At 33.1% G+C, this 18,731-nt stretch overlaps 1 protein-coding gene across 2 annotated transcripts in view; it reads right to left on the bottom strand.

Annotated features, from left to right (window-relative positions):
* Positions 1-1,293: 1,293 nt before the first annotated feature.
* LOC132757742 (uncharacterized) overlaps positions 1,294-18,731 on the bottom strand; it is a 95,531-nt gene continuing 78,093 nt past the window's right edge. For both annotated transcript variants that reach the window (XM_060749127.1, XM_060749129.1), the window contains exons 5-14: positions 16,951-17,054; positions 16,031-16,091; positions 15,140-15,246; positions 14,774-14,792; positions 12,537-12,667; positions 12,331-12,352; positions 11,813-12,070; positions 11,168-11,350; positions 9,387-10,418; positions 1,294-5,984 (exon numbers count right to left, since the gene is read on the bottom strand). In XM_060749127.1, the coding sequence (XP_060605110.1) occupies positions 4,819-5,984; positions 9,387-10,418; positions 11,168-11,350; positions 11,813-12,070; positions 12,331-12,352; positions 12,537-12,667; positions 14,774-14,792; positions 15,140-15,246; positions 16,031-16,091; positions 16,951-17,054 (3,083 nt within the window). In that variant the 3' untranslated portion in view covers positions 1,294-4,818. The remainder of the gene's footprint in view (positions 5,985-9,386; positions 10,419-11,167; positions 11,351-11,812; positions 12,071-12,330; positions 12,353-12,536; positions 12,668-14,773; positions 14,793-15,139; positions 15,247-16,030; positions 16,092-16,950; positions 17,055-18,731) is intronic.

The following is an 18,731-nucleotide window of genomic DNA, read 5'->3' as shown; positions in this document are numbered from 1 at the left end:
GGTGCCCTACTTTGGTGTGTCGGGGGGTGCGTCCTGTGAACGTAGCCTTTGCCTTGTTGATCTTTATTCTTGTCTTAAAATCTGCGTTTATAACAATCACGCAAATCATAAACCTATGACTGAAGAACCTCTCATTATTGATAAGACAGATATTTCATATCAAGCTGTGACCTTGGTATTTGACATAATGTAAAATCTGCGTACAAACGGGAAATGTTCTTTTTATACATATCAAATGTTCATTTCTTCTAAAGTTACTGACTGGAAACATATTTCACAGTATAACTATGACATTGACTTTTGACATAATATCCACAAAATGAATAGAGGTCATCTCCTGGCTAAGGGCAATGTCCATTTTAAGTTTCTCAAACTCGGGTTTCCTATGCACCCTCCATTTAAGAAGTAAACGTATTTTGTGACAAACGACGTAGGTCACCTCTTTTTATATATGTCTCCAAAAATGATGGCATATCAATTTTTTAGCATCGGTCTTTCCGCCTGTCCCGCTGTCCTTTCGTCTGAACTGTGTGCAGTCCATAACTTCTTCATTTATGGATTGATTTTAAAAATCATTTTGTATAAATGTGTAGCACTTTTGGGCAATGTGTGATGTCCGACATCTAGATTTGAAGCGGAAAGGTTACAGTCATACTCTGACTTTAAAGGAATTTGAATAATCGTGTCTGATCAACTATTCTGTCATTGGTAGATGGAGTTAAGAGATATGCATAAATGTGTTTGACATAATGACAATGTAAAGAGCGCAAAAATAAAGACCAAGGTCACACATACTGATCAAAAATCATGCTTTGATTTTTTATAAAAGTAGACTGATCTTTGTGTTGGATCAACAAGTCTGTCACACCAAGATGGATGGATTTAAAATTATTTTGCATAAATGTGTTTGGCAACATGACAATGTGTTGTGCACAAGAATTAGGTCCCTAACTCAAAGGTCAAGGTCTCACTTTACTCCAAACTCATGAGATTTTTTTTATTAAAGTGCATTGATGGTTGTATACGCTCAACAATTCTGCCAATCCTGGATGGATTTTAAAATATTTTGGCATAAATGTGTAAGACATGATTGGGGTAAAGTATATAATCCAAAGGTAAGGTCACGCTTATATAGTATATATCAAAATTGAGGATTGTGAATCACTCGGCCGTTTTGCACCTTCATGCAACCTCTGGATAGATGTATCAGCGAGCTCCCTCACGTGTAACCTAGATTGATCATCGGGCGGTCAATAAGGGTTAAATTGTGATTCAGTTAAAAGTTAAACAATAGACATGTATATATAATATATATTTAAATATTTTTAAAGTATAATTCGAGGGTTCAAAGGTAAAAGGTTATAACTGCCATTTTTGCTGAAATCGACCTTTTATGTTTTTTATAATGTACTTATTGTCCTTTATGTTTGGCGAAAATATTATACAAATATTCAATCCTTATAAGGGCAAAACATTAAAAAGTATTTTGTAATAACTTCTTTTCTACAAATTATGTAGGGGTAAAAGGTTCTAAGTGTACTTATTACCTGTTGTTTACTTGTTGTTCCCCTTGTTGTGAAGAATCTGTAGTGGAAAAAGGTTATAACTGATTTTATCACCTTTTTCCTCTGACAGAATACTGCATTCATACAGTTCACAGGCACTATCTGTTATTTCTTTCCCCAAGACATTTATCTTGTTGATTTGAATGCAATGAGAATATAACCGAAGATGAAAGACAGAAAATATTAAGTACATACTGGTCAATGGGTGATTACAAAAGTCAGAGGCAAAGTTTATTTGTTTCCATGTTGCCAATAAAGAACCAGAGAAGGTATCTAAACAGAGAAGAAAACAAAGAACTATTTCAAATTCGTTTTTCTTCACAGTTGGTGGCAAAATGGTTAGAGTGTGCAATGACTTTTTCTAAAAACTCTCAATGTCGGTTCCAAAACAGTTGCAAACGCAGTTAAGCACAAAGTGGCAGGGTTATATGTTGGAAATGACAAGAAAGGGAAAGCTGTGCCTGGAAATAAAACAAAGAAATATCACAGATCATTTGTAAAGAAACACATCATTGTATGTAGAAAAATGCAAAGGACAAAATAGAAGGTGTGTTTCAGAGGCTGTGTACAGAAACATTTTCTGTACAGAATATAACTTGTCTTTCTTCCTTCCTAAGAAAGATCAATGTAAACTCTGCAATCTGTATGACACTTTGAGAATAGAAGCTAGACTAGGTGAGGCAACAAAAGCAAAATGTCAGGCACACCAAAAAAGAAAAAACAATGCTAGAATGGAAAAATCAGCCGATAAAGAACGGGCAAAGAAAGATCCAAAGTTTTCTGCGTCGGCATTTGATATCAAGGGCTGTATCGTCAAACACCATGCAGTTTAATTGGTGAACTTTATTACAAAAGAAAACTGTCTTGTTACAATTTGTCATTCTATGAACTGGGAAATGGTAACTGGACTTGTTATCTTTGGGATGAGACACAGGGGAAACGAGGCTCGTGCGAAGTAGGAACTTGTGTGTACTTGTATGTTACTTCTGATGCAAGTAAGACATCTGTTATTGAAGAAGTGACATTATATAGTGATACATGTGGGGGACAGAATCAGTTTGTTGCAAGTTGCTTAGTTCACTGTGTCCAGTATATTCCTCACATCAAGTGTATAAACCACAATTTACTCGAAAGTGGTCATTCAGAAATGGAATGTGATTCCATACATGCATCTATCGAGCATGCAAAAAGCCTCACAAAAGTACATGTTCCATCTCAGTGGGAAACAGTTATTTCATTAGCACGCCGGAAGCAACCATATATTGTCGTTCTTATAAAATACACTGACATACTAGATTACAAGTTGTACAAAGAACAAAACTTTGGCTCAATGAAAATTGATGTTGATGGAGAACGTGTTAATTGGCTGAATGTAAAATGGATTCAAGTTCGTAAAGACAAAAAAATGAAAGAATAGATTATTTTTGTGAACTATGGTTTTTGATGTTAGTGAGTTCAATGAAGTTAGATTAATGCAGAAGAAGAGCAGAAGCAAAGAAAAGTCTCTTAATTCCCCACGAAAGGCTTATACAGAGAAACGTTCAGAATATGCTGCAAAAAAAGCTAATTTGATGTCACTTGTTGCCTCTTAGACAATTCCGAAGGAGTACGAATCATACTACGAGTCATTGCCATGCAGCAAATCTATAAAAGACAAACTTCAAGTGCCTTCTGTTAGTGAGAGTGAAACAAAAGAGTGAAGGTCATGGAATAATTAATGGCAAACATTCACATTTTGTGACATGAAACAGTAGTCTTTATTTACTTAACTATGATATGGGTCACTAATATCCTTAATTGCTGATGTCTAGGGTCTGTTTGGCTTCAGTTCGATTATATACCAGAGAACATTCAAAATAAATGAAAATTTGTAAACTTAGATTTTAGTGCGTATTTCCCTAACTTTTTAGTTATCAATTTATTTCTGTAGAATCTAAATATTGAGCAGGTACATATTTCATATTTCTATGAATGAAAATTGTCAATTTTGTGTACGAGTATTATTGTGCTTGTGTGTTAATGACATTACGTAAGGTTCTTCAAAGTAAGGACATAATTAATTAATTTGCAACAGTAACAATTACTGCAACATCTAAATTATTTTCAGAGGAACAAGGCTGTACTGCACTTACAACCTTTTTCCACAATTTATCTCGAACTTTTATTGCTAAACCTTCAGAAGTAAAAGGTCGTAAGGGCAGTTATCACCTTTTACCGCTCAAACTTGTTGTCTTGACAGGATCTAAGTACATTTATTACCTTTTACTTCTGTAAAATGATATTATTTTGATCATAGAACTTTAAAACAAAACATAATTACAGTGTTTAATCAGCACCAAGCAAGGTAAACTAAACAAAATATGATCTAATGTAGTCAACAAATATGGGAGAATCAAAATTGTTATAAAAATATTACGGAAAATAAAGTTGTATTAAAATATATGTTTTTTTGCGTTTTTCTCGAAATGTAGAAAATGGCAGTTATTACCTTTTACCTTTGAACCCTCGAATTCACCTTAAAGATTGAGATCGGTAAGCAAATTACCATTAATATATCATTCATTTCTTTAATGACTTTGACAATATTCCGAATCTATAATGCAATTAACATTTACTGAATAAAAGGGACTCCACTGAGGGTTTTCTATTGACGAGAACCTTTAAATATTTTTACGAAATTACCGTTTCATTTGATTAATGTTTTGACCAATAACTTATGTGCATAATTTGATATCATTTGCTTACTCAGTTTTTCCTAAATAATACCTTTATAGCGCATCATGACCCAAAAATGAAGAACAAGACAAAAACCGCTCAAAATGGATTTTTCATTCATTTTGAGCATATTTCTCAATTATATGTCTTGCATTTTTTTTTCCATTTTCAGTGAAACTGTTGATCTGTGCAAGAATTTCAAATTTTATTTCATTTTAGGCTTCTGGACCTCAGTGGAGCTCCTTTTTAACGTCGATTATCTTCTTAAAAAGATATAACATGTTTTTCATAAAATACTTGTTATAATAAATAATTAACATATTGCATAACGTATAAGTCTATAAAGCTAAATTCTGAACGATTGTAGTCATCATGATGTGACTTTCATAACTATTTTGTTGTAACTTGACGTTTTTCTCTTTTAATACATTCTATTCACATATCATATTTTGAACAACTTATACGTATATTATCCATTTCAATTTTAACTTATCGAAAATCTGTATTGAAACTATTTATTAAAAGTGCATACAATGAATTACGATTTTTGTTGAGTTAATAGCATCAATATTTGTGTCATTTGCTTTAATTCATCTTTTAGTTCGTTGCCTTGTCTTTCTTGTCCTTCTTTTATTTCCTGGCTCTGTTTTACATGCTCATCACCTTGCCTTCTTAGTTCCTCTTTAAGTTCTTCACTTTTCGCTTCTTGCCTTTCTTGACGTTCCTTTATTTCCTGACTATGTTTTACATGCTCATCACCTTGCCTCCTTAGTTCCTCTTTAAGCTCTTTGCCTTGCTTTTCTTGCCTTTCTTGACGTTGCTTAATTTCCTGGCTCTGTTTTACATGCTCATCACCTTGCCTCCGTAGTTCCTCTTTAAGTTCTTCGCTTTGCTTTTCTTGCCTTTCTTGACGTTCCTTTATTTCCTGGCTCTGTTTTACATGCTCATCACCTTGCCTTCTTAATTCCTCTTTAAGTTCTTCGCTTTGCTTTTCTTGTCTTTCTTGACGTTCCTTTATTTCCTGACTCTGTTTTATGTGCTCGTCACCTTGCTTTTTCAATTCGTCATTTTGATTCTTAAGTTCTTCTCTTTGAATCTTTTGCTGATCACTAATTTCCAGAGTCCTTTTTAAATATTCACCAAGTTCATTTGATATTTCTAGTTTATGTTTTGCAAAACCTTGATCAAGAGATTCTAATCTTCCATGCAGTTGCGACACACTTCCGGAAAGTGACATTACTGTGTCATGCAACTGATCGTGCAGCCTCGGATCATTTATTTGTGAATCAGATGGTAGAAATCTTTTAAATCTGCATTGCTTGTTACAAATCCGTTTTATTTCGTTAAGGACATCGTAGATTGGCGTACATACATAAATATTAGTACCTTGGAACTTCCCTTCAAACATTCCAAACGCAGAAAGCTCTTTGTTTTCATCTTTTATAAAAACAAGTGCACCTGAATCCCCCTTTAAAGCAAACTGCGATTCTATATTCATTATTTCGATCTGATCATGCAAAACTAATTCAGTATCAAGAATGTTGTCTTGAAATTTCAATGTTCGAACCGATGAACCATTTACTCGACACACTCCTTGTGTGAGTTTGCTTTCACAACCGTATTTATACACTAAGGGAAAAGGGAGACGTCTTGTGTTCAAAGTATTTCCGGAAGCAAATTCAAAAGGCGTGTCTGGTCCAAATCCTGCAATGAGAGTATTGATCACATGACTAAGGTTATAAATGTATAATTGACAACATTTCAAAAATTCTCTTAAACTTCATATCATTATTAAATCTATTGTATTCTTGATACAAACACAAAAATAAGTTTACTGTCTTGTTTGAAAAATGTTAATCTTTTGTATCACTGATATAATACAACAACAGCAATAACTTATAGGTTTTTATCAGTTAAAATATCAATTTCTCTTATTCCATCTTAATCTAACATAAGAGACGATAAAAAACAATCATAGTCATGGTGCATATCGGTACCCTCTTTGCAAAATCCACTAAAACGGTACCTATTTTGCACATGTTCAGGTCATTCTCTGTTGAAAACAAGTAGGCGACATACACCAATCCAGTTATTGTTCATTCTACTGATCAAAGGTGGAATGTAAAAAGTGCAAAGTGGTTTATCACGAATTTAACTGTGATTTTTTTAAGGAATTTGCTAATTTTTCCATAATCACGTAAGCAACATAAAATCGCGATCTTTCCCCGCACCCACCAACTCGGCATGCTCAGTGGGCTAAAATGAAGCAGTGGTTGGGGACCATGTGCCGCTTTTCATGGAATGGCACTAACGTGTCACATTGAAGGTTCCATGATAACCGCCATATGAACACATCTGCAGATATTTCCAAATTCTTAATTTTACTATTTCATATTAGATGTTGAATTCTGCTTAAGCCGGTGCTGGGGGGCGTGGACGGTAGTTTGAACTTGACAGTACCGTCCATGAACAGGCTCAATCAAACCGAGCCTGCAACATTTTCAATTTTGCCGTGTTGGGCTTTCTTTGGGGATTCTTATTTCACACTATTTGATTATGTACACATCGTACATTTTACATGTACTCATTTATATATTGTCTTCGGACAAATAGAAATAAAATTTCAAAATTGCATTTTGAATTCATAAATACAGCCTTCTTCGGTTTCTTTGGTATTGATTTTTCCTATCACATTTCAGTTTGTTTAAAGCACCGATACCTTCTAAAGCACTGTATAAGATAAGTAATATTACTTTTAATAGCACCGCACATGTGTATGCGCGTTTATGTTCTCGCCTGTGCGTGCGTCCGCCCACGTGTGTGTTCGTGCATGTGTGTATAAATTATGTAAACTTAAACATTTTCTCCTTAAAAACCACTCGTCCAATTTCAAAAACCTTGCCAGGGTTGTTCCTTAGGTGAAGAACTTTAGAAATTAATCAAAGATTTAGTTTACATGAGCAATCTGGTTGCCAAGGTAATCAAAAGGAATTATAAGAAGAAAATTAAAAAAAGCTTTCTTTTTTAGAAATACAAGGCCTAAATCATAAATATTTTGCATATGGTATTGTCTGGTTGATCTCTACCAATATTGTTAAAATTGTTGAAATTGATTTCTCATCATTTTTTGTTAACCTTTTACATCATATAGGCGTGTTTTGACGGCTTTTCACTCTCTCTTTTGAGGCCTCAAATAGTGAAAAAAAGTTCTATGTAAGCCCCAAACACTGTTTTTCGTTTGAGAAATGTTGTTTAAAAAGTGATCACTTTTCGGCGCAGTCACTATCAAAAAAGTACATCAAGGGGGTGCCAGAGGAGGGATGTGTCAACTTCTGTATGGGGGGGGGGGGTTGAAGGGAGCGGGAGCCCTCTCATAATTTCTATATATATTTGATAAAAATGAGTAAATGTAAAATGTATGATGCGTACATAATCAAACCACTGGTTCATTTTGACCCAAAGAACATGCCGAGGTTGTGGGTGCGGCGAAATTTTACATTTTTGTGTAGCTTATTGTGGAGTTGTGGTAATTGAAAAATAGACAAATTATTAAAAAAACATAGTTAAAACAGTCTAGTGTTCCGTGGTATTCTTCTTTTTCACTCTTTTCACTCGACATACCGCCTTTGATCAGTAGAATGAACATTTACTAGATTGGTGTATGTCGCCTACCTGTTTTCAGCAGAGAATGATCTGTGTATGTGCCCCCTTCTGCTTTGGGGTTTCAAGGGGGTCAGCAGACCCCCTCTTCTCCAAGAAAATTTTGGACTTGTGACAGGCTAAAAATGGCCTCAGATCAACGTTAAGGAAAGGTGCAACCAACGCTGAAAAGCCTCTGTCATTCAGAAGTTGCAGCACTTTGAAATCAGTTTTGATGAAAAAATCAACGCAAAATAGAGATTTTTGGCACTTGAGATGTCCCTTTGTTGTCATGGTAACAGGAAATTTAAGATTGAGTATGCCGTTACAAAGGCTATGGTGCAGTCAACAATTGTGCCAAGTTAGAACAGTATTGAAGCCTTTTTAATAGTTTCATAGCAATTTGAACTTGTAACAGGAGGCTTTCAATGAAAACAGCCATTTTTCAACAAATGCTCATGAAGTAATTGGCTAAATATCTTTTGGTTGAATAGTCAATAAGTAAACATCTGTTTTCAGCGGAAGTTATTGCATGTGAACTTAGTTTCAGGATAAAAACCCTCATGAGAGTTTTGTAAAACTCAAATATAATTGAATCTAAAGATTTTTTTACACGTATATGTTTCTTTTCTAAATTCGTTATTTTCTCCAATGTTACTAACATTGGAGAAATGCCGGTTTTAGAAAAGACACATCTACGTTAAAAATCGTTACATTTAATTTGAAGTCGACAATCCTATCATAAAGGTTTTTAGCCCGAAACCAAGTGCCTATAGAATGACTAGGCCTACAGTAAGAAAGGATTATTTAACAAGTTTAATCCGTGAAATAAACAGTTTTAGGATATCACCGTGAGTGAACATGCCCAAAAACCATGTGATTAATATTCTAGACAGGATCGGATTTTACAGATCATAGCCATATAAATGGGTTTGTGTTTTGATTCTAAATGAAAGTATGAAACACAGCTAATTGAATGTTTATGTCTGGTAGATATCATCATTTGCTTTGAAAATAAAAGAAAAATAAGTTCTCAAGTTAAAGGTAAGGATAGTTGTTACTCTTGGTTTAATCTTGTACAGTTAAATTTAGTTGAAAATTTGAAATTATTACAGCTTATGTTCAGGGTAATAAAATAAATAACACAAAGGGTTCTGCGTTAAAGTAAAAATATCATCCCTCGTAAAAATAACAGTATTTTCCTTGGATGACATTTTACTGTTACAAGCCTATGTGTTATTTATGTACTGACCCTGCTTGGTCAACAGTAACATACCAGGTGGATTACAACTTTTCATACAGGTCAAAACCTCATAAATCAGACATACCATGTCTCTGAAAATCAAGACTACATATTTTGTGTCAAATAGTAAGGTCAGATTGTCATAATATTAAAGTTTGAAAAGAAAAGTTAAATCAGCTTACATTAAAAGAAATACTATGCAAAAGTATTGTTTTCAAAAATACCTGCTGACAAATAGTCAGAGTCATCGGGGAATGTGCCTTCAGTAGGCCATCTGCTCTGGTGAATTCTTATTAATGTAAACTCCATTCCTGATATTCCATTTCCTCCACTTTTATAAACTGCCGCCACTGTTTTGCCAAGAGGTTTATAATTTGTATTGGCAGGTTGACAAACAACAATACCATCGTCAAATACACATATTCCCTTTTGAAGTATAGCCTTAAGTTTATCATGACCAAATACAACATGTGCACACGTAAGCCCATATAAATCATTATCATTTTCAAATTCTATAAATGCTCCAAGAGTACCAACCATTTCTGCACCGATTGCACAACCCATTTTCACATTCTCATGATACTCATTTGGACCCTTACAAAGTGTAAAAATGCCCTCTCGGACAACCACTGGAAACCCTCCGATTTCGGTTGGGAAGTATTTCTCACCCACTGGTATATATCCTTTAATGTGGACATAGAGTGCAATACACAATTCCTTTCTTAATGATAGGTGTTCAGTATCATTACGATCTGTTCTGAACCAACTTGCTGTCACCCTAGTAAGGTTGCTATGGTTATTCATCAATGACTTTGCATTTTCTTTCAAACATTTCTCAAGTTTTTCAATTTCTTCAGAAGTTGGCAGGTTATTGTATTCCATTATTTCTATTTCTTTGTTCCGGTCGGTTTCATCGACTTGCAAGAAATATCTTTGATATATAGCAAAATTTTCCTCGTTTATTTTAACTGTTGTATCTGTTGTCAGGACAACAAAAACAATGTCATGATCATTAGGCAAGGAATCCTTTGAATAATTTGTAGCAGCCCAAACATGTGCAATTTCTTCTGACTTCTCCTTGATATAAACGCAAACCTTATCGCAAATTTTAGAAATAACTAAAGACAAATGTGCGTACTTTGATCTTATAGCGTTCAGCGCAATTTGATCTGGCAACTTTCTTTCACTTAATAAACTTTCCGCCTGATGTTTTAAATCGCCTCCTTCCTTGATACACTTGAGCCATGCATCTTTATCTGTAGTGGAGACAATAAGCATTTTATCATATAATATCAAAAAATTGATGTAAAAATGTGGAACCTTAAGAGTGGAATATATAAACTATTTTATTTGACTTTATTTAAAATAAAAATAAAATTGCATATAATTCCAAGAACAAAGTTATTATTTTTAGTTTAACTTAGAATAGTACATTAATGTCCCGAAATTTATCGTTTTCTTATTTTGTTGTCATATCGATACTGTTATGGTATATTTTGTAAAGCGGGCCTAATGTGGCCCTTCGTGCACTATTTCAGACTCGGACGACGGACTGGCACATGAGTAAAACTACCGACCTTCCGTAGGCTGTGAAAATAATCATACTCGAATACATTGTACATATTTTGTGTAGCGACTGTTTATTTAAATTGCTTTTCTCATAAGACGGACTAAGTATATGATATCAATGTATAATTTTGCATACTTCTTCATATTCATTTATTTATTTATCTACTAGTATTTATGTGGAATATACTCTATACTGTTCTACATTCCCTAAAGCCACTTTGTAGCTATTGCGCAATGCTTTGAAGCACTTTGTGTATAACATATTTGAATGGTTAATATACATTGACTGTTCAAGGGGTTGACCTTTTTCCACCATATTTGTTAACAAGTTTTGATAATATACATGAAATAATGGATTATTATTATTATTATTATTATTATGGTATAGCCGACGAAAACTATTTTCATGTTGAACTAATTATGAAATACAACATACCTATCTTCCATGTTTTCCTTCTTTTGTCTTTTTTCTTTTTCTCATAGCCCCCCTTATTGTTACCGTTACTGTCATCATCATCACTAGACGGATCATCACTGGGACTTTCATCTGGATCACCCCCAGTTGCCCCGAGTAACTGTATATCTTCCTTGGTGCTTTGCAAATTCGACGACTCTTTATCTAAAACGATAAGTTCAAATAAAAACTTTGCTCAACTTAGTCAACCAACAACTACGTAAGAATTTTTGTAATCCAGTTATATAAGCATCAAATCAAGAACTAAGTATCAAGTCATGCAGAGAAATAAAAATAATATTACTTGGTTAATTCTTTGTAAACCGATCTAACGTGAATCATTCATTTCGAGGTACAGTGTAAATCAAATTTGTTTGCCGCTCATGTGTAACCGTTTCTAAATACAGTAACAAATAACACTGCTAAATATGTATCTTAATGTTGCCTTTGTCAATTTCAGACCATTCTTAAGAATAAATGTGTAAACTCTGAACAAGTTTGGTTAAATAAAAATTCTTACCTAAAGCTAAAGTTACAGTTAAATGTACATGTTCATATAGACTATCTACTTATAAAAATAAGATTGACACTGCGAAAACTTGCATATACTTTTCTCACAATACTTACTTCTCCTTGTGCCAGAATGCATTTTACTTTCTTGATCTCTCCGTTTTTCAAAGTTACGCCACTGGTTTTGAGAATGGCAAATGCAATTACATCGTCTCATGCAGTTACACCTTTCACACTTATGCATTCTGTTGTGTCCAAGGGGCCAAATAGGAGTTGTGTCTGTTATGCATTTCATTAATTCTTCGTTAGGCTGTATTCTGACTCTTAATGGTTCATTTTGCAATAGCGTTTCCACAACACGTTGGCTCACGCGATCTGTGAACATCAAACGTTTGTTTATGTTTCTTAATTACTAAGAATTATACATGGACACATGATACTTTGAAAAAATTCTTCATAAATATCGAAAATTAGAAAAAAATATTTTCAATGAAAATTTTTGCATAATAAAATGATTTAAAACATATACTTTAATTTAGAAAAAAATGATTTCTATAAATGAAAAATGTAGATATTGTCAGGTATAAAATGCATCTTTTTCAATAATAAGCAAATAAGAAGACATATGTTCTTACCTACAATTAACTCTGTTTGTGGCTGAAAAGAAAAACCAATAGAGGTTTCATTAATCACAAAACATATGTTAAGTGTTACTGTAAATTTGTTATAACTAGTAATAAAAATTTTGTTCACAACTTCTGTGAAACATTGTTCAGTTAAATGTGACCTTTAGCTTTGTAACATATATAAGTGTTTTTCATTTATTAAATGTTATACTCACATGCAATTCTTGTATGCTATGTTCAATCCTGTCAAATCCTTCTGTCATGTTTTGTCTTGTCTCCGTCACTGTTCTTTCCACTGTTTCAAATCTTTTGGTGACATCAGTTTGGAAGGTTCGCATCTGTAATGCTTTATATAGAATACTGGCATACAAAACGCTATGGAAATAAAAGACTCATGTTGCGCCGCTATTGCGTATTTATTTACTTGCACTACTATAACAGTTTATCGTCACATTCGTAGACTATTGTTACTGATAGCGTAAAGTATTTGATAGAAACATTTAATATGTTTTTAAGCATAAGTGGATTTTAATGCAATTACACTTTACAATAGTTACAGCCAAGAACACAGAGCGTGTCATTTTACAAGTGACATAATTGTTTTCATTGTTTTTCTGATCTTTACATCGATTTAACACATCGATTTTTAGCGATACATCGGCAGCTGATCGAACTTAACGGCATTTCTAGAAAACTAACCAGTAATTACCAATTACCAATGTGATCGACTTCTGATTTCTGAATCAGCGGCGGGAGACAAATGACCAAAGAATATTCAGACATACTTTTCAGCTATCATTATGCATCTCATTCCTTCAACCGTTTTCCTAGCCAGAAATTATCGTGTGGAGTAATTACGTAAGAAACTCAACGGCCTATTTAAACAACATGTTATGTAGCGTTCTGTTATTTTAAGAAAACTCTTTAAATTATTTGGCTACTTGGTGGATGCAGTAGCATTTGAAAACGTCAAGCAGATTTCCGGCAGAGCGGATAACACAACCATGTATCATGAAGCGTTACTTTTTATGCGCTCGGACCAAGATTGGGACTTTTTATATTGATTGCATGTATTAAAATGCGCTTGAGAATATAAAGCTACAAAATGAAACGGAATTTGTGATATCGAGTTATTCAGTGGCTTTTTTAAAAATAAGAATTTGACATATTTTGTTTCTTTCAATGAGATCAAAGTTCGCCTTTTAAGGCTGACTTCATCGCTTTGTGCATTCCATAAAGCATCTCCTGTCTCAGATTGTTTATTATACTTCAAAAAGCACCCTTTATCATATTATATCTCTTTATCTGATTTGAGTTTTAAATGTCTTTAAAGGTACTTTACTTGGTTTCTTTTTCAATAACAGGCAAAAATGGTTGCTCTTAACTTCAAGTACTTTGTTGACCTTTTAGTCTTCCACCCGATGGAGAGCAACGAGTCAATGAGTGAGTCGTTGGGCGATGAGTAAGTTCTCCTCGGACTTCGAGTCTAAAGATCGTATTGTCGCTCAAAGCCGATTGGATTAGTAGTTGGACACATGTTGAGAAATAAGTAATTACTGGTTAGTTTTCTAGTAAAGTCGAATTGGTCGACCGACAACCGAAATATAATCATAAATGTGTTTAAAATTGGCGTAAAAACAGAAAACAAACACACAACTTGTAGTTAGTTCAATCGAGCGTTTGAAAGAAAATATAGAGTTTGCAGATGATATAAATAAATACATGCAAATTAATACATAAACAAGAAGAAGTATAAATGCCTAGTCTACAAACTTCTCGATCTGCCCTAGAATAAAGCACTACGAAACCCTTCAGTATATATTTTGTAACTTTAAATAACCCTCTTCAGTATAATTGTGACATTTAAGAATCATTTTTAATTACTTAGATATATTTAATATATTACTTTGACATGAACCTTTATTGAAACAAATTACTCATAGGAAATGAATCTCAATGCATTATCTATCTTAATGTAGGCAAACAGAAATTGTACTGTCACGTTATTGTTGTCATATCTGGAATAAAGCAGTTTGGAACGGACAGATCCCGGCGAAAATGAAAACAAAAAACGGCTCGTTTTCAATAAGTGCGCCTGTAAAGTGCAAAACACAATCATATACGGTATTGCATTCTTAACACCAAAGTTTCACAATCAATGATCTCAAATGACCCACAAAATAAAACGAGATTGTGATAATGCTCAAATCAACTCTGCAAAAAGCAACTTAACACTACCTTTTGTTGCGAGTACAAAACATTCTGAAATTTTTATGAATTTCATCTCTGTTTGTTACTGGTCATGTATTACGTAAGAAACACAAGGAACAAGGAGCATATGCTTTATCATACATGTGTCCTCTCCATTTTAGCAAGACTGATATCTGAGTCAATTTAGGACAGAAAAAAACAGTTGTATGACTTTAAGAGTGGAAATAATGATAATTCTTACCGTTATTCATAAGCAATGACTGAAAAGAAAAGTTAAGACACCTTTCATGAACGAAAATAACAAGAACAAAAGTATACACAAAACTTGCAATACCGGATGTAGGTTCGAGTATATCTTAAAATGACTATAAAAATTTAAATATTATCTTTAAAATTTGTATCATATTTTATTACAACACTTGCTTTACCAGTTCAGGTAATCATACGCAAAGGACAATTATATCAATAGACTCATTTTGTTCGAACACCCCAACATAAGCAAAAACCGTAAAACATTATACATTATTTACATTTAGTATATATTAAATTTAAACTTGATATGTACAAGTTCTTCATTCTAGTAATCATTCCATCATTTTCTCCTTACCTGTCCAATGTTTTGCAACCTTTCGTTCATATTTTGTTGCAGTTCGCGCGTTTGATCTGTAACTTGTCTTGTCTGTGACACTGTTCTTTCAATTGATCCAAGCCTTCCTGATTCAAAATAATGTAAGACATTCAATAAAGTACATTGAGTGATTGTTTTATTGCATTTACTATAAGGTATTCGGCCTCGGTCAAAGATAATTTCCTAGCCAATTATTTTAATTGAGATTGTTTACCACTCTTACGTGAATTTATATATGTATATAATTATGCTAATACAACAATTTTCAAACATCAAAGAATATGCAAAATATGTACTGCAAATATTTGTACATGTATTAAATGTAATCATTAAATTATATGCATTCATTTCTTATTGGAAAATTTGTCTTAGAATTTATAGAAAACAAATTTCTAATTATCTCCCTTTATTTACATGAAATGTTAAATTCGGTAATATCTTTATAAATAATGCTTTTTGGAACTTACAATATTGATAAATCTCAATTTGAGCATCATATTTTATATATAAAACCATAAAAAATGTGTTACAGGATCTTTAAAAATTCTTTATATTGTATAACTTAGTAAGATTATTCGCCATTTTATCACAGTTTTCTTTTTTTGTAATTTACATAATCGTTTCAATTAAACTCTATTGTTATTGTCATAAGAAAAAAATAAGTACGTCATAAAGAAATAGAAAAGATAGAATATGAACAGAAATACTAGATCTTGAATACATACTTAAAAGTGCAGAGTGTCAATTCAGTCAACATGTAAATCTAATATCAAAGGTTTTTCTCTTTTGACTTGTTTCAGTATAGGATAATTGTCATAACTTAATTCCAAAAATGTTTAGAAATTACGTGTACATAATTTATTTTCTTACCTCCATGTACTTTTAACACTTCTCTTATATTTTTCTGCTGTTTTAGTGTTGTCAACAAAATCTAATAAATAAATATTCTTTATGATATAGGCTTTTCGTATTGTACAGGCGATGCATATATGTGTTAGTGTGAATGTTTAGTCATATTATAAAAGTACTAAAAACATTGTTTTAAATAATGCATACACACTTTTGTGAACTTTTTACTTCCGCTGTTATTCCATACAGAATGGCTACTCGAGTATGTGTTCACCAGACACATATTTCTTGATGCTTTGACTAAAGTGACTAATACTACCATTTGTAGAGGTAGAGAAAACAAGAAATATTCATGTAGCAGCATTCCAGATTCATGCTTATTTTCATGAATATTTTGATGAATAAGAATATTCAATAGTAAATTATTGCTAAGCGCGCAAAGAAAATAATTAACACATTGCAAATGACACTTGCAATCCGCGTAAGTTATAAAAAAAATGCCAAAATATTCTAAAAACCTCTTACTGCATTAGTCCCGCATTATAAAAAATGGTGATAAATACGTCCAATAATATATGTTATTGTCTTTAATTTTCCGGACACATTCTTGCGTATATCAAACCAGCAACATTTGAAAAAAAATCAACACATTTCTTGATCTATTCTATATAAATGTTACACACACAACAATTGCAGTCCAAGCAGGTGTCAAGTGCTTTAAGGGAGCTGTAAAAAGTTGTTGTTATACTTGTCTGGTCCGTCGGAATCATATATTCAAGCACGTTCGAAGATTAAATACCGCTTTAGCGTGAGATATATTGTGCGTTTACATTATTTCTCATGAATAGACTTAATCAAAACGGGTCTGCAATTTATATGTTTTATCGTTTCATCTAAATACATGTATTATTTTTAATCTTTAAAGTATAAAAATATCATACCGTTTCTTCGTATGAGGGAGGAGTGTCTTCTGGCAAAGGATCGTCGACTGAGGTTGGCGGCAGTAAACCTATCCTTTGCAGATAATCTTTTAGATGAGATAATTCTGGAAAAATTAAATTAATATTTTATCTTATCACAGCGATTTTTTTAATGCGTTTATTTAAGGTCGCCGCCGGAAAGCCCATATGGGCGACCGTACACTCAAGTCGGGCCATCCTAGAGCGTCCCGCCGAGATTTTTCGTCGATTTTTTTCCAGCTTTATTGGTGGAGGAAGACCCCAGGTGCCCCTCAGGGCATTATTTAATGGCACGAGCGGGCACCTGGGTAGAACCACCGATCTTCCGTAAGCCAGCTGGATGGCTTCCTGACATGAAAGATTTCGACCCGAGTGAGGATCGAACCTATCACAGACATATATTTCAAGTCTGTATATATTCATTAATCAATTCAAAACGTTACATTAAAGACCATTGTCTGCATATTTAATACATGTACATTGAAATTTAAATATTCTCGAGTTCAAGTTAATTCATTTAATTATTATAAGGATTTTTTTCATCAACGTTCACGTATTATTTTAATGTGGAAATTGCCTACCTTCTGCATTCAGTTCGATCTGCAATAAAAGTAATAAAGTGTTAGTTTATTGACAGTACATTGTATACTTTCGCTCCGATTTTTTATGGAGCTTAAATGGTATAAAGTTGTATCTCATGAATCTTATTAAAGATTCTGTAACTCATTTTTTATGATTTTATATAATAAATATGATGCTCAAATGAAGATTTATCAATATTGTAAGTTCCATAAAGCATTGTTTGTAAAGATATTACCAAATTAACATTTCATGTAAATAAAAGGAGGTAATAAGAAAATTATTTTCGATACAGTCTAAGCCAAAATCTTCAATAAGAAATGAATGCATATATTTCATGAATACTTATAATTGGATTAAACATTTGCAGTACATATTCTAGGATGTTTAGAAATTGCTTTAGAAGAATAATTATATACATAGATAAAGTTTCACTTAAGTATTGTTACATCCATAATTACAACATACAGGATACTTAATAAACTTTTAACTATACAATAATGTTGTTTCCATAATGTTATGGTTGATTCTCAAAAGAGTTATAACATAATGTCTCTTTTATTTAGTATACATGAATATTGTATGTTAACAGAATCAATGTCCTGGAACAAAAAAATATGATTTTCTTGATTTTATTGAAACATTTATGCTTATCTGGAGGCATGCAACTCCAATCACCTATTGCTACATTGACACAAGTTTTAGAGTACTAAAAGGAAGACTTGTAACAAATCACTGCAATTAAAACTAGCTACTACTGAAGGACCATGTTAGAAATAATTTTAAAAGATCGAAGTTTGAGACGTATTGAAAGTAAAAGATTAAAGGCACCTGTGGTCTTCGAAACTCGGGTGGTAACATGGGTGTATCTGTGGAATGCACCTTATTTATCCCCGCTGATTCTTCTTTTCCTGAAAATATTTCTGACAAAAATGCTATTTCTTGAAAACATGAGAATAAAGATCAACAAGGAGGAGCAACTTTCACAGAACGCAGCCTCCATAATGTTCTGAAGCAACGGCACGCTAAAATGGTGTCAAACGGGTACAGACACAATAAAGGAAAGGCAGCCGAGCAGTGAGGGTGGAGAAGGGCTGTTGGCAAATCAGACTGTAACTAACCAAATTTCGCATGTAAAGTGGAGATTAATATGGTTCCATAATTCCATATTACAACTGACCCCT

The sequence above is a fragment of the Ruditapes philippinarum genome, unplaced genomic scaffold (genome assembly GCF_026571515.1).
Source record: "Ruditapes philippinarum isolate M1 unplaced genomic scaffold, ASM2657151v2 ctg6683_1_1_1_1, whole genome shotgun sequence".
Taxonomy (NCBI): domain Eukaryota; kingdom Metazoa; phylum Mollusca; class Bivalvia; order Venerida; family Veneridae; genus Ruditapes; species Ruditapes philippinarum.
The sequence above is the reverse complement of the archived record's forward strand: the minus strand, read 5'-3'. Positions and strand labels throughout refer to the sequence as shown.